General features: G+C 56.1%; 8 protein-coding genes across 8 annotated transcripts; 5 read left to right on the top strand and 3 right to left on the bottom strand.

The window, feature by feature from the left end:
• Positions 1-300: 300 nt before the first annotated feature.
• Positions 301-2,071, bottom strand: PG997_007148 (uncharacterized protein; the record flags this gene model as incomplete). Its single annotated transcript, XM_066811463.1, has 4 exons — positions 301-1,361; positions 1,411-1,506; positions 1,583-1,855; positions 1,927-2,071. The coding sequence occupies 4 exons, from the start codon at positions 2,069-2,071 to the stop codon at positions 301-303; spliced, it is 1,575 nt and encodes a 524-aa protein (XP_066670386.1).
• A 1,405-nt stretch (positions 2,072-3,476) lies between these two features.
• PG997_007147 (GroES-like protein) lies at positions 3,477-4,740 on the top strand (the record flags this gene model as incomplete). Its single annotated transcript, XM_066811462.1, has 4 exons — positions 3,477-3,488; positions 3,544-3,907; positions 3,968-4,452; positions 4,504-4,740. The coding sequence occupies 4 exons, from the start codon at positions 3,477-3,479 to the stop codon at positions 4,738-4,740; spliced, it is 1,098 nt and encodes a 365-aa protein (XP_066670385.1).
• Positions 4,741-4,902: 162 nt separating this feature from the next.
• On the bottom strand, positions 4,903-6,682 carry PG997_007146 (delta 8-(E)-sphingolipid desaturase; the record flags this gene model as incomplete). The annotated part of the gene is made up of 4 exons (XM_066811461.1): positions 4,903-5,082; positions 5,135-5,827; positions 5,884-6,400; positions 6,501-6,682. 4 exons carry the CDS (start codon positions 6,680-6,682, stop codon positions 4,903-4,905), a joined length of 1,572 nt encoding a protein of 523 aa, XP_066670384.1.
• A 7,390-nt stretch (positions 6,683-14,072) lies between these two features.
• PG997_007145 (uncharacterized protein) lies at positions 14,073-14,614 on the bottom strand (the record flags this gene model as incomplete). Its single annotated transcript, XM_066811460.1, has 2 exons — positions 14,073-14,463; positions 14,526-14,614. 2 exons carry the CDS (start codon positions 14,612-14,614, stop codon positions 14,073-14,075), a joined length of 480 nt encoding a protein of 159 aa, XP_066670383.1.
• A 1,276-nt stretch (positions 14,615-15,890) lies between these two features.
• On the top strand, positions 15,891-17,620 carry PG997_007144 (uncharacterized protein; the record flags this gene model as incomplete). Its single annotated transcript, XM_066811459.1, has 5 exons — positions 15,891-16,077; positions 16,143-16,698; positions 16,756-16,819; positions 16,868-17,214; positions 17,305-17,620. The coding sequence occupies 5 exons, from the start codon at positions 15,891-15,893 to the stop codon at positions 17,618-17,620; spliced, it is 1,470 nt and encodes a 489-aa protein (XP_066670382.1).
• Positions 17,621-18,203: 583 nt separating this feature from the next.
• PG997_007143 (sterigmatocystin 8-O-methyltransferase) lies at positions 18,204-19,713 on the top strand (the record flags this gene model as incomplete). The annotated part of the gene is made up of 5 exons (XM_066811458.1): positions 18,204-18,271; positions 18,325-18,451; positions 18,499-19,095; positions 19,145-19,450; positions 19,504-19,713. The coding sequence occupies 5 exons, from the start codon at positions 18,204-18,206 to the stop codon at positions 19,711-19,713; spliced, it is 1,308 nt and encodes a 435-aa protein (XP_066670381.1).
• A 598-nt stretch (positions 19,714-20,311) lies between these two features.
• PG997_007142 (uncharacterized protein) lies at positions 20,312-20,863 on the top strand (the record flags this gene model as incomplete). The annotated part of the gene is made up of 1 exon (XM_066811457.1): positions 20,312-20,863. The coding sequence occupies one exon, from the start codon at positions 20,312-20,314 to the stop codon at positions 20,861-20,863; it is 552 nt and encodes a 183-aa protein (XP_066670380.1).
• Positions 20,864-21,641: 778 nt separating this feature from the next.
• PG997_007141 (nicotinamide n-methyltransferase) lies at positions 21,642-22,827 on the top strand (the record flags this gene model as incomplete). The annotated part of the gene is made up of 4 exons (XM_066811456.1): positions 21,642-21,884; positions 21,939-22,460; positions 22,516-22,651; positions 22,703-22,827. 4 exons carry the CDS (start codon positions 21,642-21,644, stop codon positions 22,825-22,827), a joined length of 1,026 nt encoding a protein of 341 aa, XP_066670379.1.
• Between the last annotated feature and the right edge of the window lie 324 nt (positions 22,828-23,151).

Genomic DNA, 23,151 nt, shown 5'->3' with positions numbered 1-23,151 from the left:
CGTCCGTAGCAAGATCGGGCTGGAACAGGAACAATCTCAAATATCACGACGTAAGGTTTCGTGGATCACGGCAGAACACGCCTTCAGGTTCTCCACAGATAGCAGGATTGTGAGTAGCTTCAATGTCCGTGGCGGAGACTTATATCGAAGGTCTTCTAGATGTGCAAGCTGCCACAAGTAAATCTGTATGGGCTTGAGAAGTCAATGATTTCGTCTGAACTGTTTACTTCAATATAAATCGGTAGCTATCTGTTTGGAAAAGCGATTCTTGAGCACTGTCCTAAAATGTACTGATGCAGCCTACACATGTTCCTGGTGCTCAACATCCGACGAAACCTTCTTATCGTCCCCTTGACTTCGTGTCGGTGCCAAACCGCCTGCAGCCTTGGGCCCATCAAAGAGCACCGCGATCTCTTCCAGGCTGTGCCCCTTGGTCTCGGGGAACAGGAACCAGGTCAGGGGCAGGAACACGGCCAGCAGCACGACGAAGACGATGTAGTACCGCCACCCGAGCTGGTCAAGGCCGATGGGGTTGACGAACGCCATGAGGGTCAGGGAGCCGTAGATGGCGAAGAGCTCGACGGCGAGACCCTTGGAGCGGATGTTGTACGGCAGGATCTCGGTCGGGTAGCCGAACAGCAGCGGCGTGTACGAGATGTCGTAGTGGAAGTAGAACGTGAAGAGGCAGACCACCACCACAATGCCTGCGGGCTTCGAGCCCTCGGAGTCCACCACCGCAGAGCACGCTGTCCAGACGACGTAGCTGAGCAGCATGCCGATGCCGGACCAGAGGAAGAGCGTGCGGCGGCCCAGTCGGTCCACGAGGAAGGCGGCCGAGAGCGCGGCGCCGAAGTTAAAGATTTGTAAGAGGCCGTTGATGAGTGTCTGCCGGAACGTGTCCCGGATGCCGATGGTGTCGAGGACCAGGGCGAGGTAGTACGACACCACGGCGATGCCGTTCCATTGCGCCATGAAGCCGACCAGGAAGGCGATGAGGGTGCGCCGGCGGTTGCCCGGGGTTGAGACCAGAGCGCCCCAGCCAGTAGCGCTGGCTACCTTCTCCAGCTGGATGGCCTGCACGATCTCATCCATCTCGTACTGCACAAGCCGCGACGGTTCGTTGCCGTTGGTGGTGGCAGCGTGGTACTTGTCGAGCAGCGCGGTGGCTTCGGCGGTGCGGTCTTGCGCGACGAGCCATCGGGGAGACTCGGGCACCCACCACCAGAACGCCAACTGGATGAGTGGGAATCCGGCCTGCAAGAGCGAGGGGATCCGCCATGACCAGTCGGTCTCGTAGGTTTGGCATCCGAACGTCGTCCACGAGGCAAGAATGGCTCCTGTAGAGACCGGAAAGTCAGTGACTGGGGAGAAGTCATAGCGTATCGTAGCCTTCTTTTTCCTTGTGCTTACCTAGATAGTACATTGTCCAGAAGGCGCTCGTGTATTTGCCGCGATGGGGTGGGTAGGCCAACTCCGCGATGAGCATGGGGCTAGGATGAACAGCAACTATATATGGCTCATGATTAGTATCATCTCTTCTCTCACTCACATCGCTGTGATATCTGGGTATGAAGTAACCTACACATCCCACCAAAACCAACGACTAGACGTGATACGATGAACATGGGCAAGTTGACAGAGGCGGTCTGTATAATGGTGGCGACGATGACCAGCAAGATACCGGCCAGAAGCACGGCTCGGCGGCCATACGTATCGGCCAGCCAGCCGATCATAGGCAGAGCCAGGACGGAGCCGATGGACTGGGCCGCGTTGACGAGACCGAGCGTGGCACCGGTCGGCTGACCGAAGAAGGCGCGCCATTGATGTAGAGACTGGAGGCCGTTCATGAGGGAACCTAAGAGATTACCCATGGTCAGTAAACAAGAGATTTCGGAACTGATGGTCTACTAAGCGAAGGACTCTCACCATCATATCCGGCGACGGAAGAGGACAGGAGTGGGACAAGGAGCAAGAGATTCAGCTTCAGAAGATGGGTCTGCTGGTACCAGGACCTGGTGGTCTGTGGCAGCACCTCGGCGAGGGCCACGCCTACGATCTGTGAGTCCTTCATGATTTGGGTGGCATTGGATGACGACCTCTGGAGACTATGGACCGAAGTCTAAGGCTTATATGAATGTCCGGGATCAAGCTTGAGCAGAAGAAAGCAAGAATCCGGAAGAAAAGCACTCTGGTTTCGACCCTGCCACATTCCCCAATTGTGTTATATAGAAATGCAACTTGCTAACACGCAACGTCAATGATACCACCCTGCATCGCGTGACTCTCCATCGCACCAGCACCAGCAAAGACCAACCGCCTCCATTTCCTGACCTTGAGAGAAACCCCATGGGGGGACTGTCGCATCATGCACCCCGCAAGCAGCACTCCCCACTCCCTACCAGATGAAGGTGGGGATGTTGATGTTGCCAGGGAAGAAGAGTCTAAGTGGGGAGGCGGACGACAGTCGCCCTCGGACCAGTAAGCAGAACCACAGCGGGAGAATATGCCCGATGACATAATGACTTTGGGGGAATAGCTTGGGACAGTGGGCCGATTCTGAGACGACGCGACATTGGCGCCAAGACAAACCTGATCAGGTTGATGAAGGCGTTTGAGAAATATGACAAGCTGCTCGACAGCGTAGTTGGTGATTCTATTGCCAGGCAGTTGCCCAAGACGGTCGTTTTGTTGTGGCCCGGCAAAAGCAACTTGGTGTGGCCTCGCTTTGCCCATTCGATTGGCATGGACTTGGTTAGATAGATCTACGAGGTCTGACCTGAACTTCATCCCTCATATAGGAGTATATACACTTGACACGTGACCACATCGGGAAAGAACGAGAGAGATTCTCAAAACGACATATCGAGGGACCGCGCCAGCGTTCCTGGTAATAAAACAAGATCTGACATTGTCGTATGTTGTTGGTTGGGCTTCAGATCGACGGGGACATCTGTCAGCCTCCATGCTTTGCTGGGAAGCCCAGCTTTGATCCACGAGAATCCCACATGAGCGTTGCAAACGAGATCATGCGTGCCTTGATGAGGCCTCGCCCTCAATCACACCGAGAGCAACGCGACACCTTTTCCCAATTGACCACGAAACGACGCGCACGCGGGTTACCCAAAGGGGCATCTCCGACCGTCGAGTAGGATCACGGCCGCTTGGCGTCCGAAAAGCCAACATCTCATGTTCCTTGCATAGGGTAGACGATGACGATCGTTACCGACTCGATACTCCGATTGAGTTGGAGTGCGGAGAAGGAGGTGGGGTTGGCCCCTTTCCCCCGCAAGATGGGAGGAAACCATGGTTGTTGATCGACGAACCGGGCTTGGCATGTTGGGGTAGCTTCGCGGGTCAGTTAACTACATCACTAGAAATGCCCAGAGTTTACCCAGAAGCGACATCCAAACGCCAAAGAACTATCGCAAGGTTTGAACAGTCCACGAAGTCGCCAGACCAAACCAAATCAAGCCAAGATGTCTGAGAACGTAGGTGCATCGGATTATCTGCCCCAAGCCACCTACCTACTAATATCCTCGACAGAACCCAGCCTTCGTCCTCCAGTCCGTGAAGCACGTCACCTTCGAGGACCGCCCCGTCCCGCCCCTGCGCGACCCCGAGCACGACGTCCGCGTCCGCGTCGAGCAGACGGGCATCTGTGGCTCCGACGTGCACTACTGGCAGCGCGGCCGTATCGGCGACTTCGTGCTGAAGAGCCCCATCGTGCTTGGCCACGAGAGCGCGGGGACCATCGACGAGGTCGGGAGCAAGGTCAAGAATGTCAAGGTCGGCGATCGTGTGGCTATCGAGCCGGGCGTGGCGTGCCGGCGGTGCGAGCAGTGCCGGTCGGGGATGTATAATCTGTGCGAGGATACGATATTCGCGGCGACGCCTCCGTGGGATGGGAGTACGTTTTCTCTCGTGATAAGTCACGTTGCAAACGGTTAGTTGACTGACACCCAACCAGCCCTCCAGAAGTACTACATCGTCGCCGCCGACTACACCTACCCCCTCCCCGCCCACATGACGATGGAAGCCGGCGCCCTCGTCGAGCCCGTCGCCGTCGCGGTGCAGATCTGCAAAGTCGCCGGCCTGCGCGGGGGGCAGACCGTCCTCGTCTTCGGCTGCGGCCCCATCGGCGTGCTCTGCCAGGCCGTCGCCAAGGCGTACGGCGCCAGCCGGGTCGTCGGGGTCGACCTGTCCGAGGCCCGCGCCAAGTTCGCGAGGGATTTCGCGGCGGACGACGTCCATGTCGTGGACACCTCCCAGAAGAGTGACGGGGATCCGGTCGAGGCCGCGCGGGCGCTGGGCGAGAAGATTGTGCGGGAGTACGGTCTTGGCCAGGGCGCCGATGTGGTGTTGGAGTGCACCGGGGCCGAGCCCTGCATCCAGGCCGGCGTGTTCGCGGCCAAGAAGGGCGGGACCTTTGTGCAGGCGGGCATGGGGAAAGAGGTGAGTGCCGCGATTATACGACTCCTTACCTATGTTTGCTGACCATCCTAGAACGTGGTTTTCCCCATCACCACAGCATGCATCCGGGCGCTCACGATCAAGGGCAGCATCCGGTACCAGACCGGCTGTTATCCCGAGGCGGTCCAGCTGGTGGCTTCGGGCAAGGTCAACCCGGGTAAGCTCATCACGCACCGGTTCAAGTTCGAAGAGGCGCTGGAGGCCTTCGAGGTGGTGCGGAAAGCGCAGGAGGATACTCTCAAAGTGGTCATTCAAGGAGTGCAGGGTTAGAAATGTCAGCATGATGACAACGTTTTTACTTTCACTGTATGCACTGCGATATGAGATTGATCTTTACGTTCATGAACAGGATTGCTCCCATTTTATATTATGTAGTTCTGTATAACCGACTTTTGGTACATGAAATCAAATTTTCCGCTATCATTACGTCGTCTAGTGAAGTATCGGCGCGCCCTCGGTGTACTCTTGCACCAGGTGCGACTGGCACTTGACCAGGGTCTCGACCATCTTGCCGACCTCTTCCAGCCGGGACAGGATGATGCCGTTGCCCTTGGCGAAGCCGTAGCAGTGGTACTCGAGGCCGGTGTCCTCGCAGAACTCGCGCAGCAGGACCTGGCCCTTGCGGAGGTTGTGGCGGGGCACGCGGGGGGAACAAGTGGTGGACGGCCTGGAACTGGAGGCCGCCGTGCAGGAAGTCGAGCCACTGCGGGCAGTCGACGTCCATGGTGGTGCGCAGCTGGCGCGAGACGAAGGACTCGGTCGGGCCGAGATCGGCGGTGGACATGCCCCAGTGCGACAGGGTGATTTGGACGTGGATGAGCATGGTGACGGCGTGCGAGAGCAGGACGAAGGCGATGCGGGTGGGCCAGTCGGGCAGCGTGCGCCAGACGAGCATGTAGCCGAAGAGGAACCAGTAGACGGCCATGCCGACGACCTCGAGCTGGCGGGCCCAGCGGGGAGCGCCGGACGCCTTCTTGGCGGAGCCCAGGATGACGTGGCCCCAAGACAGGAAGTACAGGTTGAAGCGGGCGACGGCCATGATGGGGTAGTAGGTGTACTTCTGGAAGGGGATGGCGATCTCACAGACCTTGTCCCAGACGAAGTCGAAGTCGTAGTAGGTGCTGCGGACGCCGCGAAAGAAGGTGGGCGACCAGGCGAAGAGCGGCAGGTACTGCGTGTCCGGGTCATGCTCGGGCATGTTGGTGATGAGATGGTGCACGTTGTGCGACGACTTCCACCAGCCGAACGACAGGCCGCAGCAGAAGTCGGCGATGAAGGTGCCGATGATGGTGTCCTTGGCCACGGAGCCCGTGATGCCGCGGTGGCCGGCGTCGTGCGCAGAGAACATGATTTGTTGCTGCGTGGAATGTTAGTAACAAGGAATTGATGTGACCAGAGCGCGCAAAAACTTACCCAGAATCCGCCGAGGAATAGCGCCGAGGTCAGGTACCAGCCGATGCTGACGAGGTAGAGGAACATGCCGAATAAAGAGGCATAGCGGGCGCACTCTTTGCCGTACTCGATGTAGGGGCAGTCGTAGAGACCCTCGTCCTTGACGCGCTGGTGCAGCGCCTGGTACTTCTCCCGCAGCAAGGCCTGCTGCTCCATGTCCATGGAGGGGATGTTGCGGATGTCATCTTGGCGCTCCCGCTCCTCCATGGCGGCGGTGAAGGCCTCCTTGGTGAGCTGCTCCTCAATGGCGCCGGGGCTGGGGGAAGCGGACTTGCGGCCGTTGCTGGTGAGCTTGCAGGGTCCCGAGGCGGACTTCTCGCCGCCTTCCTTCTCGCTGCCGCTACACTTGTTGTCGCCCTTCTGGGACGGCAGTGCGGGCACGTCCGCCTGGACGGGGGGCACCATGTTGACCCAGGGCAGGTCGACGGGACCGATGCTGAAGGCCTTCATGGTCTTGAGCGTCTGGTCCGTGTGGTATCTGCGGTGGGCGCGTTAGCAAACACATGTTTCTCGGCCCATTCCACCCGTACATACACCCGGTACGTGGACGACCCTGTCGCTTCGAACTCTGAGCTTACGCTTTGATTTCATCGCCGGCGTCTCGGCCGACCATGTGGAGGATGGCCAAGCCGCCGCCGGGGTGCTTGTCGAGCCATTTGTCGAGCTTGAGGGCCTGGCCCTCGTAGATGACGATGATGTGGCCTTGCGAGATCAGGTGTTCCACCTGCGCCGGCGACACGGTACCCTTGGTGTCCATCATTGTGATGTGTGTGTGTGTAGGTGCTCAACCGAGAGTTGGTTGGCAATGGCAGAGACCAGACGTGGTCGTGTCTAATCGTCAATGCCGCGATGTGTGGTAGAGATCGAAGTTGATGTTCCCACTGAAGATGCTTGCACTTGGCTTAGTAACCAAGAGACGCTGTTGACGACGAGGACTTCAAACGGCCGAAATGAGCGACATGAAATAAAAAACAACGTGCATCTAAAAAACAAGCAGGGCAGCCGCGAACTGAGTAGGAGCGCGGGAAGGGAAGGGCGTTACTTTAAGTAAGAGGCTGCGGGCATCAAGTGTCATCTGTGCGGAGGGGGAGGAGGCAAACATCCGTCGGTTTCCTAGTGCCATTGAATACAGATTGATCCATGAACACACAACGCTCCTTGGCCCTGGCAACCTGGCCTCCCTGTTTCAAGAGGAAGAGGAAAGACACATGTAAAACTGGGACCGGCCGATACATGAAAAGGTACATCAGGTACGGGGAATTCCATTGATAGTGGCCGGTGGGTGGACAGAGTGTCTGACCCGAAGAAGAAGAATTGAAAAGGGATTGGAACGGCCGCGGGAGCACAAGAAAACAACAACAACAGCAGACTGTGGCCAGTAGCCTCAGCCGAGCCGAAGTTGCTGGGATGCTAGGTACCGCTAGCAGATTCTCAGCAGCAACAGCAGGCAGGCTCTTGGCTCAGCAGCAGCAGCATCAAAAGCAGAGATGCGCAGAACCGAACGAGCAAGCCCAGAAAGTGCAGAAACGGGCCAGAGTGCCCGCAGCAGAATAGGGGACGGCCATGATCCCTGCTAGCCCCGTGGGTGTGTTTGTGTGGAAAGAGGATCAATGAGAGGATACCGTAGACGGACCGGAGCACGAAAACCAAAAGGACAGCACAGAAGACGGGAGGATGCTCTCAGTCTGGACACGCGTTCCTTGGCGGTCCGTGGCGTCGAGATGATGGATACGCGAAATCTCACATAATGGGCAAATCCCCTTCCTGCTCGGCAAGTTCCAAGTTTTCGCCGCGCTTGGTGATTGGCAGCAGCGGGCACAGGGGGGCTAGGGGCCTAGCACCTAGGCAGCTAGGGTCTTGGGCTCCTCCCCTAGCAGCCTAGCAGCCTACAAGGGCCACAGGCTCACCAGGCTAGCGTCCCGGGGAGCCAAAGTCTCTAGATCGGCCCATCTGGTCCCAGCCAAGGCGTTCCAAGATTAGCTGCCAAGCCCAGCAAGCCCCCTAAAGGCTCCCTGTAGCAGCCCGTATGTACTAATAACAGCCTGTAGCAGCCTGTAGCCTGCTGGCCCTAGCAGAGCCCTAGTGGCTCCCCCCGTGGAGAGCTTCTAGAAACGGCCTGGGTCCAACGTCATTTGACTGGGGTTCAGCAAATGAGCGATTAATCCTGGCATTTCTGTCCGTCGCTTGTGCATCTCGTGTCTCTCTCTGTCCTCCTCTCACTCCTTGCCAAGCGCAGCCAAGCACGGTTTTCGCACTCGCACTCTCTCTCGTCCTGGGCAATAATCTCACTCTGTTGCTGACAGGTACTTCATGTATCATGTCTTGTCCTTCCCTCAACACTTCCAACACTGTCAATCAATTCCCATATTCATGCCAATTTCCATCCTGCATTGCAGTGAGTGCACTGCAAGTCAGATCCAACATGCGCTCACTGCATCGCACTGCACTGCACTGCATCGTACGTAAGCTGCCAGGTCCACCCAGAGTCCTTTTGGGTGCGCAATTCGTATTCGCTTTAGCTGCGATTTGTTTGTGTCGCTCTCCCTCTCCCTCGCTACCAGGCAGACTTTCTGTCTCTCAGCCACCAAGACACGAATCTGCATGGATGCATGGATGCATGCATGCTGCGCGTAATTGACTTGATACGATAACTCAAAACGCCTCTTTCCATGATTCATTCAGCTGCTGGGCATTATCATTATCAAATCGCTAAGTCCTCGCTGTACCTGCCTACTCCAGCCTACTGCGTTGAGATCAGTGAATTGAATTGCTGCTAGAATCTAATAGTGTGCACGTGGAGGGCACTGGTAGAGACTGGGGCCCCTGACTGCTGCCCTGGCGCTAACGTAGATAGATTAGCCTAACGTATGCGAACTGGGCTGGCCGCATGTGGGGGAAAGGGACAGCTGCTGCTGCTTGTACCAGTAGGGGGGCACTACCTACATTATGTACTGTAGGGGCACTGGAGCCAACAGAGGGCGACCGCCCGCGTCCCTGGGCGAAAAGCAAGGCAGGCATCGGCAAGATTGCGACGAGAGCTGAGTCGTACTGACGATCAGGGTCCTCCCCACACTGCCTTTTTTTTCTTTCTTCTGTTGCTTTTCCAATCTCTTTCCTGATAACTTAAAACTCCCCTACATACGGGTACATGGGCTGGCGTGTGTTTTTTTTATCGATCAATCAATCCAGTCGCAATGCAGCGGCTATGCCCGCACCCGAGATGTCCAATCTTTTTCGAGGTGCAAACAAATGGATGACTGCCGCATCCGTCGCTGCTAATGTCTCGAATGTATCGACTGTTCTCACCACAAGCAAGGTCTTGACGTCAAAATGAGACAAGACAGCGTGCCCTGCTGATAGTGATGCTGATGCTGATGCTGATGCTGATGCGGATGCTGATCAGCATCCGCTCCAGCAGTAGTGGATGGGCAGAGTTGGATACGCGCGTTTGGCCCGTCGTCAGAATGCGACAGTGTGCGTGCAGTACCGCAAGTACTGCTCTCGGTGTGCAAAGTACTTGCTCAATCTGCGTCCAGCCTGCCCTGCCGGCCCACTCAAAACGGCTGTGCTGCTGCGAGATTTCGAATTTACATCTGGGACGGAACACCAAACCCTTTTCCTTTTTCTCCACCGCCGCCTCCATCCACCCACGATTATCCACTGCCCACCACCCGAGGCTCGCTAAAAGTAGTAGCTGGCCCCCCGGAGTCAGGAGTCTAACTGTACCGCTACCTGTCATTAATCCGATTCGTCGGAGCCCCTCCGAACCTGATCCGTCCAAATTTGTCGCATCTGACACCCCTGGATTCTGACATTTTCCCATCCTTTTGTCCATGGCCTTGGAGGGGAGCTGGGACAAATGTTGCTGTCGCTTGACTTCGTCTTCACCACTGCGATTATCTAAGTTTTGGACCATGGCGCTTGAGTTGTTGAGTCGGATGCGTTTCGAGTCAAGTAGCCGTGAACATGCTGCTTGGCTTGGCTTGTCTGCAATCTCGAGGCGCATTCCTGGCTCTGGGTAATATCCGTTCCTTTCAACATCACAATATCCGATGTTTTCTCTCTCGCTTCAGGTGCTAGCAGAAAGTCTGCCGCTGTGATCGGAGCACGGCAGTTGTGTTTGCCGCATCTAAGCGTCATCTGGCTTTTTTCGTTTCTTGTTTCCTGTGTCTGTGTCTGGTTTCCATTTCATCGATCAAACGAACCACGGCAGAGTCTGAGATGTGCACAAGACCACGTACCCGATTGATTCCCTGACGACCATCCATCCGGCAAACTGTTGTCACTGGTCACGGCCCGCGTATCCTGGGACGTTTCGAGTCGGTCGTCGGGCGCCATCTCAGCCGGTGCATCTCCATGTACATTGGTGTCTGGTTCCAGGAGCTGGTTCCAGGAGGTTTCTGCAAGCCCCTGCCTCGATGCTAGACGCCACACTCAACTCACGGCGCTGCAGGTATCTGTCAACGCTCGTGTCCATGGCGCCTCCAAACAACGTGCTGCTGCGGCTCGTATATCAATCGCGCCGCCCAGAAATCAATCGCGCCGCCCAGTACATGGCCAATGGTCCCGCATTGACGTCTCTGGGTCTGAGCTTTCGGACACTTGGGCGAAACATCGTGTTGCTTTAACCACTAACCCCGTGCCAAGACATGTCAGTCCGCCAGCACCAAAAACGGCTGCGGCTGCTAAGCAGGGATGAACGAGGTCCAAGAGGATCCCAAGTTGGTGGAATCAAAAACATCTCGTCCAATTCATCGACGCGGCCGGATTGAAATTTGCGAACTGACCAACTGTCGGTGAGAAAGGAAGTCGGCCTGTCCTGTCGAACGCATGTTGCTGTCAAGCAAGCATGTTTTTTAAAGATCCTGCGTTTCCCGTCGGGTCCTGATCCGATTACTTCAGTGTTCTGTAGGAATCTCACCATGTGAAGATTTGAACCTGGTTTGCCATTTTGCCATGGTACTACGGGGATCTCGTCGGCCGAATCATCGGGCCGGACTTCTGGGCTGTTTTCTGAGGACGTGGCCGAGAGATCTATCTGCAGGTGTTCGGTTTGATGTCGCGGTAGGTTGTTGTCCACGTCTTGCCCAGGCATGCGTAATGCTGTCTATCTCGTGCATGTCGTCGCACATAATCGTTTGCATGTCACGCTGGGGTTTTCTTGGGATATACTCTGCTGGTTTTCTTTGGTGCGTGTCTATCTAAGGGACCAGAGCGATCTCTAGGCGTTCCATATTTCCTTGGCTTTAGTGGACAGAGCCATCCGTATTGGTATCTAGGTTTGCTTCGATGTTAATAACCTTGCCATGCTGGGCTATCTTTCAATGGTAGACGACCTGAAAAGCACTTTCGACGGTTTGCATCCGAAATCCCTCTGCTCATTGCAGTTCATCGCTACTTCCTCGCCTTATCTTATCTATCTTCAGGGCATCGTCTGTTTTCATCCGCTCGAGGAGGGCGGTAACCCCCTCGTACACGCCGTACTGTGTCGATATTGCGCCGCAGTCGAGTGAGGTCTGCTCCGTATTTTGGTTCCAGAAGGATGCGCCAGAAGGATACGGCCATGCTCTCCGGGCCGCCAACCGCTTTCCATTATTACCCCGCTGATCCTTATCGCTGGGTGGTCCGCTCCTGATGCGTGGTGGATGCTCATTTCGTGTGCCTGCTGCTAGTCAATTCACTACTTACCCCTTTGATGGCCCCCTCCACTATCGGTCGGAAGTGGGTCTACTCGGACGTGGCATGCTTTCTACTTTCTGTCATGGCTGGCTCGGGGGCGCCGAGGAGGTGGTTCGAGTATCGACCGTGACTTGCTAGACCGCTTACTACAAGCTGGCTGGGACGTATTCTCTTGTGCTCATCATGACGCTACCATATGGAATTTGTTTATGGCTTGATTGAATCTAATTACCTCCGGGTTGGTTCTGTGCTTGATCGGCCCTCTAGCTGCTACACTCGTGCTCCCTTTCCCTCACATGGCCCAAGAGATCACAAGAAAGCATGACCAACTCCAAGAAGGAACGCCTTCTCAAGCACCAGGAACTCTTTTAGTAAATTGCAGACCTGCCCTTCTCCCTCGGCCGCCAGCACTTAGCTCGTAGCCTCCGATCTGGCCCAACTCTTTTCCAGTTCGCAGCAGGCGCGTCTGGTCTCAAGGCGCAGGAAGAAACCTGTGGTTTTCGTTGTGTTCTCGGACACGTCCAGACGGACGCACAATGTAAGAGTTGGTAGTGTGTTAGGGGATCGAGCACGGGTGTCCATCGTTGTGTCCTTGTTCTTGTCAGCAAGGCACAGATTCGACTCCTGTTTCTGCTGGGTTAACTTGGTATACAGCCAAAGTAAAGACGAAGAAAGAATAAAAAGGCAGGTATTCGAGCGTGGGCCGTGTTGAGGGAGGCCCTAACATAACGTGTACCTCTTGGACGCCACCAGGCAGGTCATCTCAGTCTCGACGGTGTGCAGGTGTACGGTTGTTAAGCCACCCAAGAGGGTGTAGCCCACCGTACAGTTTAGACGTTGGTCGCTGTGGCTGTCGTGCCATCCGGTTCTGGGACGCGGCATGGTCGGCGTCAGTAATTTGAGTGAAAGAATGCTTCGTGGACCAGTGGCTTACACGATGATGGCACTAATTGCTGGTGACGGTGCTTGGCTTCGCATGAGCTCGATGGTTTGCAGTCGCATGGCGGGCACCTCTGGTGCACGATAAACGGCTCTCATCTCTGGTAGTGGGTCCGAATTTGTTGTATCTATATGACAATCATGTTCTGCTTGCTCGGCTTACTCGGATTGCCGTCCTATGTAGCACTCGTTTCACTGTCGTCTCTCATATTATCATCGCCAAGGAAGCCTCTTTGACAGCGTAAACTCTGTATGCTCAACTCAGGCGTGGCTCCCGAGTCAATGCCTGCTTTCTCCCGTCTCGCCTAGCTAGATACAGGCAAGGCCTGATGTTTCATAAGGGCGGTACTGGCGAAGTCGATGATGTTTTTCGGAGGCGTCGGTAGTGCGCGTCCGGTGATTGACGGCTTGGTCATCCACGGATGTTCTCCATGGCGATCTTCAATTCGGGGCGTGTATTGTTCGGGGGAGCAAGTCGCGGTGAGGGCTGAACCATGACAGCTCTGATTGTTGCGAGGTACCGGGCGGCAGGTGGTTTCAGGGTCCACAATGTGCCGGCGAACAGTGATCGGGCCGCCTAGTAGAAAATAATCAACGGTGCAGTGAATCCTTTCGTCCTTGGGACTCGAGTGCCATCCGCTCCTGAAGAGGCGATAGGTAGTGTCAGTAACTCAGGTAGCCAAGTCGGTCTGGTGGGTGGATGGAGAAACATGGGCTTACATAACGACGGCACTGGTGGCGCAAGAAGGCGCTTGGTATCGGACGAGCTCGATAACGCGTGCTCTTTTTGTTCCTCGGCTAGCATACATGTCCGCAGGGCGGAAGGTGACGCTTTCGAGGCGGCACGTTATCGCCATGAGGCATAGAAGTCATCGAGCGCTTCCAGCAAGATGTGATTGCAAATGAGTTGCGCGAGAAGGCTTTGGAGCTGGTTATGGTCATATTCAGTCTAAGTTTGTTTTTGCGGTGGGCAAAGTGATGTATTGAAGGTACGAATGAGAAGTTGTTCGGGTTTTTCAAGTTTGCTAAGCGCAGTACTGCATTGGCGATAGGCGGGCTGGAGCTCACTGCCCTGCAGCCAGGCCTAAAGCCACTAAGCCATAGGTAAATGCATCGTGTGCTGGAAGTAACTAGCAGATAGGAAAGGTTTATCTAATCAGTAGTACTAAAGAAAACAGTTACCTCCCAAATGATTTCTGCGAGTCCTACTGTGGAGGGTACAGGATGGTCTCGGGAGCGTATGATCGAGCGCATGCTGTCGACTACCATCCAAGCCGGGCCATGGCCAGAATGCCGGCAACGGTAGTCTCGCCGGTGGTGTTCAACTCCATCCTTGTGTGGCCTTATGATGCCGTTGGAGGTATTGAAAAGGCAAGAAAGTAGGTGTTTGGTGTCTCGCCTGTTCTAGGCACATTCTTTTCAAATAGATGAAGGAAACCTCACATGGAGTAATCGCTTAAGAAATCAAATTTTTATAATTACCGAGCCATCCCTATTTTCCCGCCTCTACCATCTTCGGCTCTGTCCTTGGGCTAGCAAGAGTTTCTTCTAGCGCGGGACAGAGTCTCAGTTCGGATTGTCTTGCGACCAGCAATAACTGCCATTAGCTTCGGTGTGCATCGCGAGACCGGCAGGGAAATCCATACGTTCTCCTCCCCCAGGAGCCCCGGGTGCTCCCGGTAGGCCCACAGAGGCCTCGACATGATGGATAAAGCCATTATGCCGTATGGTTTGGACCTCACAAATGCTTCCCAGTCGAAGTTCTTGCTGTTGGCTCGCTCGGTCGGTGCGCCCCAGTTGGAATCTGGCTCGGGGAGCGGTTCGTCGATGACATGCTTTCGGCTAATGTCTAGACCGTCAAGGATCGTGTAATCCACTGTACAGTGGAGATTGGGATCGCTAGGGCTGACGTGCCACCCGTTGCTATTGAAAACACTTGCCATTAGCCTCTAAGTTGCGATGGTTGGTGCAGGTTGTTTACGTACACGACTGTTGCGCTTGTGGCACCAAATGGTGCTTGGGCGACAACGAGCTCCTTGATTCTTGTTTTCTCGTCGAGATTCGATGAGTACATGGTGGGCGGACGGAACGCCACCCTGCTGTCCTCCAACGTCGACATGATGGAGGTGATTGAGGTAACCGGATTGTCTGAAGTGCTGGCTCTTCTAGAGGGCTGTATTTTCCGTAGCGCTGTTTCGACAGCGGATTTTCGTATTGAAAACCAGCAAGAAGTGAGATTGTTGAGAGGTGACCATGATTAAAAGAGGCACTGTTGTTGTGTCGTTTAGTGAATTGGATATCAGGAAGGAAGGTTGGCAGGTTCTGTGAAAGATGAAATTTCTATCTAGTCTGTTTAGGCCCAGGCCGGCTGCATTCAATGCAAAAGGCCTGGAGGCCAGTCCGAGTATCTGGTGTACCTCCATTTTGGCCAATGAAAACACGGATAGACACTGATGATAGTGATAAGGCATTCTATCTAGGTACCCAAGTAATCAGCTAGAGCACTGCTTTTCCACTTCAGATCGGTAGATGGCGAGGGCTGAACTACAAATAGCCATGAAATGAATGTTTTCAGACACCAATTTGCCACAACCTCATCACATGTGACTCAGGGCTCTGCGTGGTTGCTCACAGGCAAGCAGACTCTCATTATAAATGACCGAACGACAAGTCTGCCCCAAACTGATACACCGAGCAAGCGCACATGGGCACCGCAAACACCACGGCAACCATCTATTAAGTAACAAGCAAGAGGGCAGATGGAAAACGAACCTCTCCAACTGAGCAACCAGCGACAGAAGGGTTGTCGTTGATCTAAGCTTATCGTACGATGGGTACGCGAAGCAAGGACCAAGCAGTAAGACCCCTAGCGAGGCAAGGATTCCGCTGCCGGCCAGGTGCGAGGCCAGGCCTGTCGTTCCGAGCGTTCCGAGCGTTCCGGTCATTGACAGCCGGGCCCAGTTAGCACGATGCCATCTTGCCCCAAAATTTAAGCTTGATCTGTGGGAGATGCGCGGCCCGCAAGATTTAGTGCTTACCATGCCAGGAATAGTAACCGCCCGAGACGATTGACAGTTTGGGATCCAGGGGCCTGGCTCGATGGGCGGTGGTGACAGGATGGTATGGTGTGGTGCGTGGCTTAAGCGCACTTATCCGCGTCGGGCAGGTTGCAATGTCCGAAATGTCCGAGTTCGCGCAACTCTTATGCGAAGATTAGCGCAACTCGCATAGGCGTTAAGCAACGCAGATAAAAGCCCGTCATTGGCTGCGACGACTGCGCCAAGTCTATTTCATTCTGGGCGTAACTCAATTCGCATATCCAGGAGAAGTCATCGGATCGTAACTTCATCATGTCTCTAAGCCCAAGCGTGTCCAACAGTGCCAAGAGCCTCACCCAATTGGCCCGAAGCCCCCTGTCCGGCATCTCGGTATGTGTCGTGGGGGCAGGACCCGCCGGCGTCTACACGGCGCTGCAATGCTGGCGCAAAGGCCACAACGTCCGCATCCTCGAACGGAACTCAGCTGCACGCACTCAAGGTCAGACTCTATAGACTCTACTCGTGGCTACATGGAACTAGCTGACTGACCCCGCGAGCATCTAGGCGACTTCTTCATGATCGCCCCGCAGGTCGTCAACCACATCAAGACATGGCCCGACATGGCCGACGAGAACGATCGCATCGCGGCAGACCCGCGCGTCTCCTTCCACCGGAACACGGGCGAGCGCATCTCCGGCCCCTCTCCGTTCTCGTTCGACAAGAGCGAGGGCAGTAACAACACCGACGAGCTCGACCCTACCAGGCGCTTCCACTTCCACCACCGGCACAAGTTCCTGCAGATGCTCATCTCACAGCTCGAGTGCATCGGCGTCCAGATCGAGTACGACTGCTGCGCCGCCGAGTTCTATGAGGACGTCGACAAGGCCAGGGTGCGGCTTGATGACGGTCGCACCATCGAGGCGGACGTCATTGTGGCTGCGGATGGGATCGGCACCAAGTCGCATACACTCGTCAACGGTCAAGATATCCGGGTGTGGCCGAGTGGGCTGGCGGGTTTTCGCGCGGCGTTTCCGGTGGAGATGATCGCTGATGATGCGGAAGTCTCAGAGCGAACCAAGATCCTGGACGATGGGCATCCCCATTTCCAGCTGTTCCATGGGTCAGTATCACGGAGTAAGACTCACTAAGAATGATTCGGCTCTGACCTCAGAACCAGCCTAGGACTGCATATGACCATAATGCGGACAGAAGACATCATTACTTGGGGAATGACACACAAGGTACGGGCTTCCCTACCATGATCGCGAAGTAAGCTAATGTAATAACAGGACGAAGGTACCGCTTCAGAATCTTGGTTCGCCAACGTCGACCCGTCAACCGTGATGAACTACGTCTCAACTATCCCCACCTTTCCGTCCTTCCTCAAGCGTCTCATAGAGTTGACGCCCAAGGACGGCATCGTGGACTGGAAGATCATGTGGAGGAACCCGCAGCCCCTGACGACGTCAATCCTGGGCCGCGTCGTCCAGGTCGGAGACGCCGCGCACACGCTTTTGCCAAGCTCCATGAACGGCGCCAACCAGGCACTCGAGGACGCCATCTACCTTGCGGCATGCTTGGAGCTGGGCGGTAAGGAGAACGTTCCCTGGGCGACCAGGGTCCATAATAAGCTTCGGTAAGCCTTTACTCGGCCCTTCTTAACCACATCCTTGGTGCATTGAGCTCTGGCACTATCCAAAGGCTCTTTAACTGACATGTGCACCAGATTTGAGCGAGTATCCTGCTGCCAGAAGCTCGGCTTCGTCAACCTCGCCAAGCGCAACAACCGCGACGCCAAGACGGCCGACAGCAAGAAGACGGAAGATCTAGTGCCCGAGCAGGGCCGGTGGCTCTGGGGCCACGATCCGGAGAAGTATGTACGCGAGAACTTCCCCAGGGCCCTGGATCACCTGCAGAAGGGCACCCCGTTCCAGAACAGCAACATCCCGCCCGGGTACGTGCACGAGGAGTGGGCGGTGGACGAGCTCATGGCGCGGGTGGAGAGGAACGAGCCCTTGGGTCTTGGAGGTGATTGGTCTTAGATCTCTTGTTGGTGCTATTACGATACTTCCCCTGTTTCACTCAGATGTATGACTATGTAAACCTTGCAATGTGATCACCCCACAACCTCTTGCACGACCCCAAACGGCAAGATCTCGTGCATACTCTGCAGACCATTGCCGAGTTGAGTAACTTTGTCACCGCGATCCGAGATCGGGGCGCTGACTAACAGGCGATGAGGAGCCCCGGGGTTTTCTCGTCCCCGGGTGGGCCATAGGACTAAACCCTAAGCAGACGCCAAGCCGCCGGAGTTATCTTATCAGATCCGAATCAGCGGCAATTGTGATGCGCACCACTCTCGCAATCGGATGTTCTTTGCCAGTGCCAAGCCCGTGAAGCTTGGCTCGTGTGAGGGGTTTTCTCTCTCTAGGCTCCAATGTCCATACCCCATCCGGTAACGGGTTGCCTCACGTTTGCAGAGACGCATGGGCGTGTTCTTGTTGCATGGTGGGACCTACGGTGACGTACAAAACCAAGTGGTCCCCCACTCCCTAGTCTCATGACTGTTGCCACCTTTTCCCCGAACTAACCGGTGACTGACTGAAGCTCACCACGAATCCCATCATGGCCAACTCGGACAACCCCACGCTGGAGAGCCTCGCGGCTCGAATCACGGAGCTCTCGGGTGAGCTGTCGAAGCAGATGAAGGAGAACAATGTGCCCCCGTCTCCTTCGCGGCCGACAGTCCGACCAGCTACTCCAACCTGACGGGCGAGATGTTCATGGTGCGCCAGAAGCTGCTGGACTCTTTGAATGACATGTGGTGGCTGGCCCAGGGCCCGAGCGAGAGCATCTTCAACTACTGCCACTCGGTAAGGTCCCCGCAGTACTTGAAGCATGTGAACATGCGATCGAACAGCCGTTAACAGCATCGCAGGCCATCCCCGACGCGACGGTGCTCAACACCCTCAACTCCTTCGGCTTCTGGGGCGCCGTGCCCCTGACGGGCTTCACGACCTACGCCGACATCGCCCACGAGGTCCAGCTGCCCCAGGCCGTCGTCTACCGGCTGCTGCAGCACGCCATGACGCTGCGCATCTTCGCCGAGGAGGCCGGCAAGGACGGCAACGCCCCGCGCGTGAGGCACACCTCACGGTCCGCCGCGCTAGCTCGCCAGCCGGGCCTCCGAGCGCTCGTGTCCACGGTCCTGGACGACGCGGGCGCGCCGCTCATGGTGCTGCCCGAGGCGCTGCGGCGCTTCTCGAGCGGGAAGACCGACCTGACGCAGAAGACGGACGAGACGGCGTTTGCGCTGTTCCACCAGGGCGGGCAGTTTGGCGGCAAGTTCGAGACGTCGTGGGATTACATCGAGAACGACGGGGAGGGCGAGAAGAAGGGCTGGCGCCAGCGCAACTTTGTGCAGTTCATGAGCTACCTCAAGGACATCTTCCTGCTCGAAGACAAGGTCCTGGCTGCGTACGACTGGGCGTCGGCCGGCAAGGCGTCCGTGGTTGATGTATGTACTTCCTCCCTTGCTTTTGGACCCAGTAACTAACGGCCTCCAGATCGGCGGCTCTGCCGGCCACGACGCCTTCGTCCTTGCGCAAAAGTTCCCCGACCTCACCATCACGGTGCAGGACCTGCCCCAGGTGCGGTCCTCGTTCGAGGCCAGCCGGCCGGCGGCCGTGGCGGACCGGGTCAGCTTCAGCGCGCACTCCTTCTTCGAGCCGCAGCCGGTCCAGGCCGAGATTTACCTAATCAAGCTGATCCTGCACGACTGGCCCGACGCCGAGTGCCTCAAGATCCTGCGCGGGCTCATCCCGGCGCTGCGGCCGGGGGCCAAGGTCATTATTCTGGAGTACCTGGGCAACGTGAGTGAGGAAGGAGAGGGGGCGAGAGCAAGAAGGTCGAGGCGGATTCTCAGCAAGAAGCAGAAGACGCTAGTCCGCGGTCCATGAAGCAGTACGGCACCGCCACGGATGTGCGGGTCATGGCCCTGTTCAATGCGAAGGAGAGGTCCGTGTCCAAGTGGAAGGCTCTGGTAGAAGAGGTCGACCCCCGGTTCAAGATCGAAAAGGTCGAGGCCAAGCCCGAGGCCTTCTTTGCTCTGATCGAAGCTGTCTGGACTGGGTAGGGGAGACCGGAGAGTCTGATATTTGAAGTTACAAGAAGCCAATGAGAGACACGTAATACACAATGATAAAGAGTCGATAGCCAATGGATAATGCATGGGCCGTGATGAACATATTGAGCTGGGACTAAATCCGCTTCAGTGAAATAGGAAGGACGCATGCACTGTAAAACAAAAACATGTCACGTTGGGGGCCTCTCAGGTTTATCTCATCGCTCTATTCATAGCTCTATCAAACTAGGTGGCTTAGACCATAGCGTTAGTGCTAGGACCATCTCATCAGCGATGGGGATACATCAGCAGTAAGCCATTCATACGCATATCGTACTCAGCTCTCATTTGCAAGAGCTATCCAGGATCAGAACCGTGTACGGTTCCCCTGAAGTTCGGGGTTTTGGTTAAACCCCCCCTTGTGGGAGGGTGTACACCACTACGGTGTGTTCAGCAGCAAAGGTAATCGAGGAACTTACCTAGAACAGATGACGGATGAGTTAGTCGCTCTGGAAGAGTACCATGGGCGTCGGGTCGTCCGAGCTAGTCGCACTTCCCTCTTCCTCGAGATCCTCGGATTCCGTGAGCCACGAGCTCCGTCATCGTCGGTATGCTCTCGGTCGTCGTCGGAAGAAAAGGCGAAGCCAAAGCCCGGCGGGCCAGGGCGCACGACCAGGGGGACGTGTCTGCCGACCGTGCAGGGATGCGCAGGGGTGTCGACGTCCAGCTCCTCCTGGCCACAGCAGGGCCATGTCCAGGATTCGCTAGGCGTCTCGCCCTCGGCTTCCGCAGCAGGTCGGTGCTCCGGCTCGCCTGTGTGGCAAACGCAGGCCTCGTCGTGGTTTTCCTTGCGGAAGTACCGGCGACGGCAGTTCAAGCAGACGGCCTCGCCAGCTCTCAGGGGTGGGAGTCTGACGCCAGTCGGGTGGCTGGGCCGTGCAACGTCGGCGGGGGTCACGTCGGCCCCACCCTTGCGGATGTGCTCGATGGTTACACGACCTTGGTTGAGGGTCTGCCAGCTGGACTGGTGGCCGTCGGCGCGGAGCGCTGCGTCGGCATCGCGGATCTTCTGTCCTTCGGCCCGGGCGGCCTCGAGAATGCTGTGAACACGGGTGGTGTTCAGTGGATCGGCGTCGCAGAGGCCGATGAGTATCTTTACTAAGTCGTCGCGAGTGAGTTCCTTGATGTCGGCGCGGACATTTCGGTGCTCGGGGTCATTGCTGATCCTGAGCCCCGTCATGTGGGCATCCAGCATGTCAAGGTCCGGCGTCGCGGACTCCATTAGTCGATCGACTGAGAAGCGGGGCTTCCCGTCGTTCACGGGCTTGTCTGCAGGTGCGTCCATGATGGTAGCTGTCTGCGTTAGCTCTTTAGCAATTGGGGGTGAGGGATAGGGTAGGAATGTGGGTGCTCTTCGCTGGTGTATGTAGAGACGGTGACCAGAAGACAAAATCATATCAGCAGTCGGGGAGAGGGCCGGTTATTTATGGGAAGCTGGAGGGAACAAGGCCATTGTGTCTGATCAAGTCAATTGAAAAGACAAGACAGCAGCTAGGATTTGTATTGTTCAATGTCTGTTTTCTTTGAAGTCGATACAGCAAGTAGACAAAGACGTAGGGTGACCTCCGGAGATGATGCCGCCCGAAATGACCTGAACGCAGGCATTGCAGCCACTGGAAAACAGCGCCGAAGGTGTTTGGATCGCCAAATCTGCTCCCAATTCTGCTGCATCTACTTCAGCGATTGAATTGCAGGGATTGCCAAGTGCTCTGCAGCTGAAGCCCGATCTCATGCGTGGTGGTGCTTCTTCAGTGGGCGTGGGGTTGCAACTTGCTGCTGATTTTCAGGGCATGATGGTGGGGGTTTTCCCGCTGAAAATTTAGCGGCAACTCTGCGAGCGTAACTCAACGTCGCCCAAAGAACCCCGCCTCCTTCCAGCCATGACAGACTCGGACATTGACCAGCGGCTGGTCGTCTTCCGCCGCCAGTACCTGCAGCTCTTCGAACCCGATTTCCTCGCATGGCCGCCGCTGAAGCTGTTGAAGAACGCCGACGTGCAGACCTGGCTGTACAAGAACCTGTTTGACGCCAGTCGCGTCCCGCATCTGCCGCCCCCGCCCTACCAAGCCCGCGTCCTGAAGCTCCTGGTTGCTCGGATTGAGAAGGCCATTGAGGAGCAAGATGTAAGCCATGACGCCGCGATCTTGCACATTGACCTCTGCTGACGCTGTCGCCAGGTGGTCTCTGATGCGCTCACGTCCCACCTCGGGTCCCTGCTAGCCGACGAGAAGACAGCAGAGCTTGAATCCAACCAGCAGAAGTCCTATGTGACCTTCACTTGTCCCAAGCAAGGCTCAGATGAGTCCGAATCCACTGTCACCATCCTGGAGAGGCGCTACCTCGTCTCGGGATCCAAGACGACCGGGTTCCGGACGTGGGAGGGCGCGCTGCACCTTGCTGCGTATCTGCTCTCCGCGACAGGACAAGATCTCCTTCGCGGGAAGAAGGTTCTGGAGCTGGGTGCCGGGACCGGCTTCTTGGCTATTCTCTGCGGCAAACAGCTGGCTGCGAAACACGTCACGACCACGGACGGCGACGAGGGCGTGGTGGAAGCGCTCAAAGAGAACGTCGCGCTGAATGGTTTGGATGAGAAGAGAGTCCAAGCGACGAAGCTGTGGTGGGGTGATGACCTGAAAGGGACTTGGGTCGAGCGCGAATGCGAGACTGAACCCTACGACATTGTGGTCGGAGCTGACATAGTAAGTATCTATCATTGAGGTCTTGCATGTTGCCAGGTGACTGACAACTCCGTAGACATACGAACCTGAAGCCATCAAAGCTCTCGTCTCCACACTGCGTCAGCTCTTCGACTTGAGACCGAATCTGTTGGTAGTCATCGCAGGGGTAATCAGAAACGCGCAGACCTACGAGGGTTTCAGGCAGGAGTGCTGTAAGTTTTGGTTGTCCGGATGATGCAGAGCATTCACTAATCCATTTCCAGTAACGTCAAGGTTTACTTTACAAGAGGTTAACTTCCCGGTGAAGTCCATACGAGAACAGACCTCGCTGTTCTACGCGGCGGCGATGCCTGTCAGGATACTCAGGGTTACTCGAGCTAGCAGTTAGAAAACAATAGATGGGAGTCACGGGGAAGCTAAAACAGTGGTAGCATGACATTTGTGTTTCATTCATTGCTTATCATGCTTATCTAGAGGTCATCCAAGTGAGCTTGACGCTCTGTGCCCTGCATCACCCATAATCCTACACTCGCTGGCGAAGTCTAGTCTTTACCAGCCACCGAAGCCATGATCTTCACTTGCCAAGACCGCTCAGAAATGGAGAGTCACCAGCAATGTCCTCCCTGGCATGGTATGTACAGGCCAGCAGGCTTGAGGTTGCCAGATTGATCTGCAGCCACCATTGTAGCTCCTGGAGCCAGCTGAGGACCGC

This window comes from Apiospora hydei, assembly GCF_038363865.1.
Source record: "Apiospora hydei strain CBS 114990 chromosome Unknown utg000005l_segment0_segment0, whole genome shotgun sequence".
Taxonomy (NCBI): Eukaryota; Fungi; Ascomycota; class Sordariomycetes; order Amphisphaeriales; family Apiosporaceae; genus Apiospora; species Apiospora hydei.
The sequence above is the reverse complement of the archived record's forward strand: the minus strand, read 5'-3'. Positions and strand labels throughout refer to the sequence as shown.